General features: G+C 42.1%; 1 protein-coding gene across 1 annotated transcript in view; it reads left to right on the top strand.

The window, feature by feature from the left end:
• The first annotated feature begins 4781 nt into the window (after positions 1-4781).
• The window catches only part of TNKS2 (tankyrase 2), a 29425-nt gene continuing 25916 nt past the window's right edge, over positions 4782-8290 (top strand). The window contains exon 1 of the mRNA XM_051800523.1: positions 4782-5079. Coding sequence (XP_051656483.1) covers positions 4872-5079 — 208 coding nt within the window. The 5' untranslated portion in view covers positions 4782-4871. The remainder of the gene's footprint in view (positions 5080-8290) is intronic.

The raw sequence follows: 8290 nt of genomic DNA, 5'->3' as shown, positions 1-8290 counted from the left end.
TAGGCTCAAGTCAAGAATAGCCTAGGGTTTGGGTTTTTTTCCCCTGGACTGTGAAACTAGCTGTTCCAAGAAGCCATCATTTGAATTGTTGAGAAATTGCCTCTCAAAGATCTGTCCTGAAATAACAGCTTGAGAGTGGCATCACAATTTGCCAATCTATGTGCAAGTATTTGGAGTAGTAGACTAACACTTTCTAAAAAAACATTGCATTTAGTTCCTTCTTTGCTTTCCTTCACACTGTCTGCTCTGTATGGTGTTTGCATAGTGTAGGCAACAACTAACTTAGGTATTGAAATTAAAAGTACAGGCTTCTTATGCCATCAATGGAAAGAGTTACAGTGCTTCAGAGGGCAATTAAGAGTGCATCACTGAGAAACCTGTCTGCTTTGTTAATTACTTGGAGGACTTGGATGCTTCTGTTAGATGCCTGTGATAAACTGTGAAGATGTCTGAACCTCCACACAGCCTTTTTTCTTTTTTTTGCTTTTAATTGCAATAGGAAACAAATATTGAAATCTGTTAAAATAATTGTCACTCGAACTGCAATTTAAATGCATGGAGAGTCTCTTGCTAGTTGTTGCTCCTCTGAAATTTTATCCCTCTAAGATTATTTTTCAAGAGAATTGCTATTTCCCTGTTAGTACCTCAGTGAGTTCTATGCAGATTATAACCTGAGTAGCCCACAATTTTTTTTATTTTGATTGGCTTCAGAAAAGCTGAATATGTCATGGTTGGACAGACACCCTAATTTGCCTTTAAATACTTTTAGCATTTTCGTATTATTGTACCTCTTTGAGATACAAATGAATCTGTTCTGCTGGCATCCCTAGACAATGCTGATCTTTGGCCTTACTGCTCCTCTGCTGCTTGTGGCTTTCCTACCAATAACAAATAAAAATTTCCCAGGTCTCTGCCATGTTCCCATGCTGGCACCCCATGTAATTCTGCTTTGCATGTGTGGAATCTATGCTTTTAAAAAAGCTCTCTGTCAGCCTGGAATGTTCCAGGCACTAGAGAAAAACAAACAAAAGCTCCCTTTAAGCCCTCTAGACATGTTTCTCTCCAGCAGACTTTGACAGCAAAACTGGAATAATTTTAAATAAATCACAAGGGTTCTGGACTAAAGGCCTTTTTTTCTGTGTAACCTAGTTTCCATGAACTCTCATACACTTATCTGTGCTTCTAATGCCAGCATCACAAGCTTCTCCCTACCACCAAAAAGAATCTTCTCTAACTGCTGTCACCACAGGTGGTCACCAAGCTGATGAATTATCTTGGTTGCTGCATACACAGATACAGTATTTTGATAACTAAATCACCCACCATTAAACCTCATCAACAACTCACAGTGTATCCCCATCTCCTAGAGGGGCCACGTGGCTCTGTGTTTGCTCCTCTCTGCAATGCTCAGTCTCTCAACATTTCACCATCTCCATGTCTCCTTTCATTTTTTTTAATCCCTTTATTTTTCCAGAACAACATTTTATATTTATTCCACTTTACCCCCATCTGCTGGTAAAACAAAGCTGGCTCATATAATACACCACAGATGACTGGCAGGTCTTGTTTAAGATGCATAGCCAAAGTACTTGATGGATAGAATAAGAAAGGGAAGGGAGAAAGTTTCTTTAAAGATCCACTGCTACACATATTCAGTGATTTACAGCCTGCTTTGATTTTGTTCTGAGTTCATATTTCTTAAATTGATCAGCATCTCTTTTAATTTAGAAAAAGTATCTTGGACTGAGAACATTTCTATTTATAGTTGTAAAAATTTAGTAACAAACAATAGATTCCTTTTACTTCTCTCCAAAATTAACTCTTATCTTTATAGGAATATTTTATTATTTCCTGATATTCAGTATTAATTATCTCTGGTTTGGGTTTTTTTTTCCAAGTCTCATCTGGAAATACTTCAAATGGAATAAATTTAAAATCATTCTCCTTTTGAAATAAGCTAAATTTCTGAGCTCTTAAAATGTTCTGTTTAATTCTAGTATTTTACTTTCCTTCCAAGAGCAAGGCAAAGCACTGCAGAGACCAATTAGAAAGAGCTGAGAAATCCTCATGACATGAATGGCTGACAGCCGAAAATCCTAAATCTAATGGACTGCCTTCCTTTTAGATTGGCATGGACAATGTCTCTCGCCGTCAGCAAACAGTCTCCTAAGCACAAAGGAAAAGTTTTTTTTAAAGGCTGCCTCAGTCTGTCCATACCCAGCAGTCTCTCTCTTTCTTTATTTTTCTAATTCTTTTTCTATTTATTTTTATTTTTCCTCTTAGTTTTTTCCTCTTTTTCTGTTTTTTTTCCTCCCTTTTTTTCTCCTTTCCTTTCCTGCCCTCTAGCGACCAACCAAGCATGTTTCTAAACAAGCTGAGCACACTTCCAAAATACTTTCTTTCTATTAGGCCAGATTACTCCACTAGGATAAATGAACTGCAAAGGTAGAGGCCATTGGTATAATACAAATTACACTAAAAGGAATAACAGTCAAATGTTTCCAAGCTGTTAATGGCTGAGCCTCTCGGGTAGTCTTGATAACAGGTGCATCTTGAACAATCTCTACCGCGTATATTGGGTGGGATTTGGCATATATTTCAGCTATGGTTTTCTGACCATACTATTGTACAGAAGATGGAAGAAAAACATTGGATTTTACAGATTATTTTCTCGTACCATAGAGAAATATATAAATAAAATTAAAAGTAGGGATTTTTTACGTGATGTGAATCTCAAAAGTCACTGTGAAAGCTATTAGGACACCAATCCTAAAATATGCTGAGTGTTTGACTCAATGAATTCAAGGCTAATTGAATCCTGCTCTTACAGTATAATTTTTTTTTTTAAATTGTTTCTATTCACAGATACCTGCCACAGTTTCAAATTCAAGCTATCAGGAAGACATACTGGAAAAGGAAGTCAGGTCATAGATAATTTAGAATAATAGTATCTTTTGGGTATAGTGATGTGGAAAGAATGGGGAGTTTGTTTATTTTAGACCACGCTCTTTATAACCCTACTCTTTTTCAAACTCTTTTTTTTTTTTCATTAGCACTTGATAACTCCTTTAGCCAAGGAAAGAAGCAGTGATAGAGTTTATAGAGAAGTAGTGAAATAATTGTTCCGGTTTTAAACTTACTTCAAAGACCTGAGGAGCAGGTTGTGTTTGTATTTATACAGGTATTTACACTTCCACAGACTTTAAGATACACAGTCTAGATACTTCATCCATTTTGAAATGAAAGCAACCAATGAAGTAGTAAATGAAAGCATTTACTACTACTTCTGTAGGCCTGGAAAATAGTTTATGAATGCAAAAGCTTGTATATTTTTTCCAGCTAAACTGATGGTGCTAACAAAGGATACAAATGGCATCATTGCAGGTCTTGTTTTCAGTCTGTAGAGCCTACATGTAGAAAGGGAAGTTTTCATCATGCATACCTTGGAGAAGTTGGGAAGGTCTGGGACAGCTGCAGGCCTATGAGCCACATTTGATGACAGTTTATGCTGAAACATTATGGCCCCATGTAAAGCAGTGGATGAATTATGTATGTGTGACAACGCTGATCGAGGGACTCTGGCCATAGCCTGACTTTTTCCTGCCTGCTGAGCACAGCTTGTAATTTAAGCGGAGACACAGAGAAAAGCCAGTGGGATTACAGAAAACACACATGACCAAGGCATCATGTGTTTGTCAAACCAGATGTTTTCTGTCCCTGTGCTGGCTGCATTCTTCTGTCACACTGCTACTGCGGCTGTGTGTAAATCAGCAAACTGTGTCCTCAGTGTGAGGACACAAACACAGGCATTGGACCTTGATCTGCTACTATAGCATAGTGTGGATCTGGGACAGGTAGTAGTCTCCCCCAGCAAAAAATTCCTAGGCACAGTTTAGGCAGTAGCACTAACCAGGGAGAGGCAATTTGGATGTAACTGCCCTGTTTCAGAGACAAGGATGTTTGACAGAGTGTAAATGACTAAACTGTACAAATGTGCTGGATCTCTTTCCATGTTCTTAGGTCACTGATTTTCCTAGTATAACAATAGTCTGCAAGTTCAATTGGGTTTGGAGGTACTTATCTCTGCCTTTGGAACTGGAAGCTACTGGCCCTATTCAACTATCTTTTACAAAAGTAAGCATTTTAATATGGCTTGAGTGGAAAAATACATTTCAAAATTATCAGCTGAATCCTCTTCTAGTCAGTCCCATCTAGGGTCAGGCTTTTCCATCAAGCTGGCGAGGGTTACTAGAGGGAAGGAGGTGCTTTCCATTGTCTTCCAAAACCTTGAATTGGCAGTCAACTAATAGTATTTTCTGATACCTGTTTTTCAAGATGAATAAAGGAAACTACATCATTTATATTGTATAATTTCCACTCCATAGTTAATATGCCATCACTTAACTTCCTTTTGAGCCACAGTACTTTGCTATGTAAGTAACTGTGCAAGGATCATGAAGTTATTAGCACCAAAATGCAGTCTGAGCAGCCATCACCTCCTACTCTACATTCAATTACTGTAAGCAGCACGGGCACATTTTGGAACGAATGTGGGACGAATCGCTATCCTGTACTTTTTATGCTCATCATCACCATCCCTTACGAAGGAGAGGGCAGCAGGTTAAAGACAGGCAGTGTGAGTTGTGTGTTTTACGCTGCTCCCTCACGGCCCCCCAGCACCAACGCACACAAACGCCGCTCGGATCCCGGGGAGCGGCCTCGGGATGGGCCTCACGGTGGGCGGAGGCTCCCGGCGGGCGCGCCTGCGCACTGAGGCGGCGGTGCCCGGATCCCTCCGCCGGGCGCAGCGCCCGCCCGGAGCGTGTGCGGGGCCGTGCGGGGGCTGCGGGGGCGGCCCGGCCCGGCCCGGCATGGCAGGGCGGCGCTGCGCGGGCGGCGCTGCCGCCCTGGCTGAGGCACCGGGATGCGGCGCGGCGGCCGCGGCCGAGCCGGCCCGGGAGCTGTTCGAGGCCTGCAGGAACGGGGACGTGGAGCGGGTCAAGCGGCTGGTGCGGCCCGAGAACGTGAACAGCCGCGACACGGCGGGCAGGAAGTCCAGCCCGCTGCACTTCGCCGCAGGTACCGGGCGGGGGGAGCCGGGCCGGGCCGCGGGGCAGCGCCGGCAGCCTGGGCCGCTCGGGCGGGCGGAGCTCGAGGGTCCGGGCGCTCCATCGCCCCGAGCATCGCCTCCCCCCGGCTCTGCCCGACCCCGGGGCCCGCTCGGGGTCACCCGCGCGGTGGGGGCTGCGGGCGGTGCAGCGGCGTCTGCTCTCGGTCTATTTCCTTTTCCCTTTTTCCTCTTTTAAAAAAAAAAACAAACCTCGGCTGGCCTTTAGGACATCTGGAGCGGCGTTTGTTCTGTTCGTGTTGTGACACGTGAGCTCCGACAGGGACACTTGTCCCAGGTACAGTTCTGGTGGATTTCTGCAGGCCTGCGCGTTTTTGGAATTGCACCCATGAAGGTCCCTGTCAGATAACACCATTTCTAAGCTTTTTGCATTCTTATCTTTAACAAGTGGACTTTGTTAATTCAAGACTTTAGTACGCAAACAACTGACGTCACAGAACAACTGCTTTCCCTGGCAGCAGGCCAGAAGATTGTATCCCACCTTTTCAGACAAAGACCTGACTGTAACTTGTTTTTGTGTTGGTGGTTTTGATTTGATTACAGCCTTAGATGTAGGACCCGAAGGCTGGCAGGCTGCAGAAGACAGCAGCTTCTTTTTGACTGAGCATGGATAGTAACAAAGATGTTCGTTTCTTTACTGAATTGTCTTAGAAAAAGTTTCTACTTAAGATGTCCTTTTTTTGTGTTAAGTAGTCTTGACTCAGACCTAAGAGGTCTAAGTTTTTGAAAGCCTTCTTAGGGCAGCAGCATTTCATAAATTTAAGAAACTAGATCAATAAGAGAGCCCCGGAGGCAACTTAAAATATCCTGTCAGAGGAAAACAATTTTGCAGCTCTTCTTTTATATGCAGCAGTCCTGCCTCTTCACTAATTGACTCTGAACTTCTAAACAAATGTGTATGTTTTAGAGCCTTTTGGAGAAGCGAGGGGTTTTGTTTGGTTGGTTTTGGTTGTTTTGGGCTTCATTTGGGTGCCTAAGATGTTTCTCATTCAATATAGTGACCTAGTTTATCTCTCTGAACAGGAGCGATCCGTCTTGACTTTAAAGAACTCCTGATCTACAGAAAGATTTTTGTTTGAAAAAATACACAGCAATAAGTTCACGTAGTTGTTCGACTTCTAATGTTGGTGTGTAAATGAGTAACACCATTGCCATGCTTAAGTGTTCTCCAGACCTGATAGAGAGAAATTAATTCCTCCTCTCACCAGACTGTAGGAGATGCTGAAAGTTTCTGGTTAACATGTGGTATAAAATATTTGCATCATTTCTGGATTTAACAGTCTTTACTGCCTCAGGTCGAACTCCACTGTTGTCAGCCCACCTGCAATAGACTCCATGTGAAAGGTGGACTTAAGTAACTCTGGAACTTGGGAGTTACTGGCTTTGTTTTGCTTTGCCTTTACCCCATTACTCACAATTGGAGTAATACTAACTTCCTTTGTCTTCTACCTCTAAAGGAATTCCATTCGAGGAAGTGAAAGCAAAAATCTGTTGTATTCCTGTTTTGTTTATACTAATTGGCTTAGTGTTCTTAGAAAATACATTACAAAACTTTTCTGACTAGTTTCTTTCAGTTTTGAGACTTCTTATATGGAAGAGATGGGGTTGAAATACACTGATAGGTTTTGTATTGCCTTTTTTTCCTTTTTTAGAGTGGCATTCTGGGGTCTGGACTTGGGTTCTATTTTTTAAGACTTTTCACAGATTTTACCGAGCAATTTAAGAAAAAAATAAAACTAAGTCCTCTTTTTCCATGTGTCATTTTGTAAAGGTGGATTTTAAAATAAAGTATATTAAAAAAAAAAACAAACACTACAAGCTCTCCCTGGGCATGTGTCATTATCAGAGATAATACATATTGGGCTTTGGGGAAGGTTGCTCTTCGGATTTTGTAGTGGTAAGTTGTAGTGAAGATTCAGTCAGGAGCCCACTCCCTTCACAATAAAATGGGCTCCATCCTTTCCCACTATAACCTGCATATACTTGCTCGAGCCAGTCTTTTTCACCACAGTATGTGTCAAACTTCAAAGTATCACAAGACTTCAGGGACTTGGCAAGTACCAAAATGCCATTCCTGCAATCTGAAATTCATCAAAAATATGAATGCCCAGGGTAGGGGAGAAGCGTTGAAGCTCAGTTCTTTCTGTTACCTTTTCATCTCATCAGTATTAGCTGAATGTCAATTGTGGCACATAGTGACTGTAAATAAATACATTTTTAATTATATACAGTTACACATTTCTATTATGGTTTATAATCAGGAATTGTCAGCTAAAAATTTGTAGCTGGTCAGGGAACAAGTGCAGTGAGGTGTTCAGTTGTCACAGATGGTAGAAGAGTGTCAGCTGGAGGTCCTGAGTAGCCACCCCTCCTTCTTTGCAACAAAAAAATCCAAATGTTCATGATGATAAGACAGTTACCTTGCACGGTTGCAAGCTATAATCCCACTTTGGTGGTCTTTGTATAAAAGCTCAAGAGCCAAAGAAAATCCCCAGCCCTTAAAAATCACGATGTTGTGGTTTGAAATAGTTTTTGCAGCAGCTGACTAATGGCAAAGGGGAACTAATACAGGAGGTAGTGGCTGCCTGCCCTGTGTCAGCAAAGGCACTCCCTGCTTTCCAGTCGTGGTGAAAACAACACGAGGAGAGACCATTGTGCAGTTTGGTCATTTCCTCTGCACGCATGCATCCTTTAGAATGTGATGAGAAAATAATTCTCCTTCCATATATGGTGCCCTCTTGTACAGATACTTCCACAAGGAAGTAAGGAATCCCTGCAGTGCACTCGGTGCTGGAGAGAAGTTAAAAAAATTGGTGTGATGCAAGTGAGCTCATCTCAACACTGAATTAGATACAGGTAGTTGGGGGGTGTTGCTGTACTGGAGGCATTTTCTGAATGGATGCAGGCTTTGCACAGAGAGAAGCTGCAGGCTGCTCAGGAGCTGTATCTGATCGAACCTCTGTACTAAATAGAGGGATCTGAGTGAATTCTCTGTGCCTGTTATGAGGTTCACTGCAGCTGGTTTTCAGTTATGGAGTTGATTCCTGCTAAGGTTGGCCTTTTACCTTCAAAAACACTCTGAGGGATAGGAATGCCTTGTACATAAGAATGAGTGGCTTAGCTACCAGATGTGTAAATTTGGGATGGAGAATTTGATCAGAG

The sequence above is a fragment of the Manacus candei genome, unplaced genomic scaffold (genome assembly GCF_025592945.1).
Source record: "Manacus candei isolate 608988 ecotype Guabito, Panama unplaced genomic scaffold, ASM2559294v1 h1tg000050l, whole genome shotgun sequence".
Taxonomy (NCBI): domain Eukaryota; kingdom Metazoa; phylum Chordata; class Aves; order Passeriformes; family Pipridae; genus Manacus; species Manacus candei.
The sequence above is the reverse complement of the archived record's forward strand: the minus strand, read 5'-3'. Positions and strand labels throughout refer to the sequence as shown.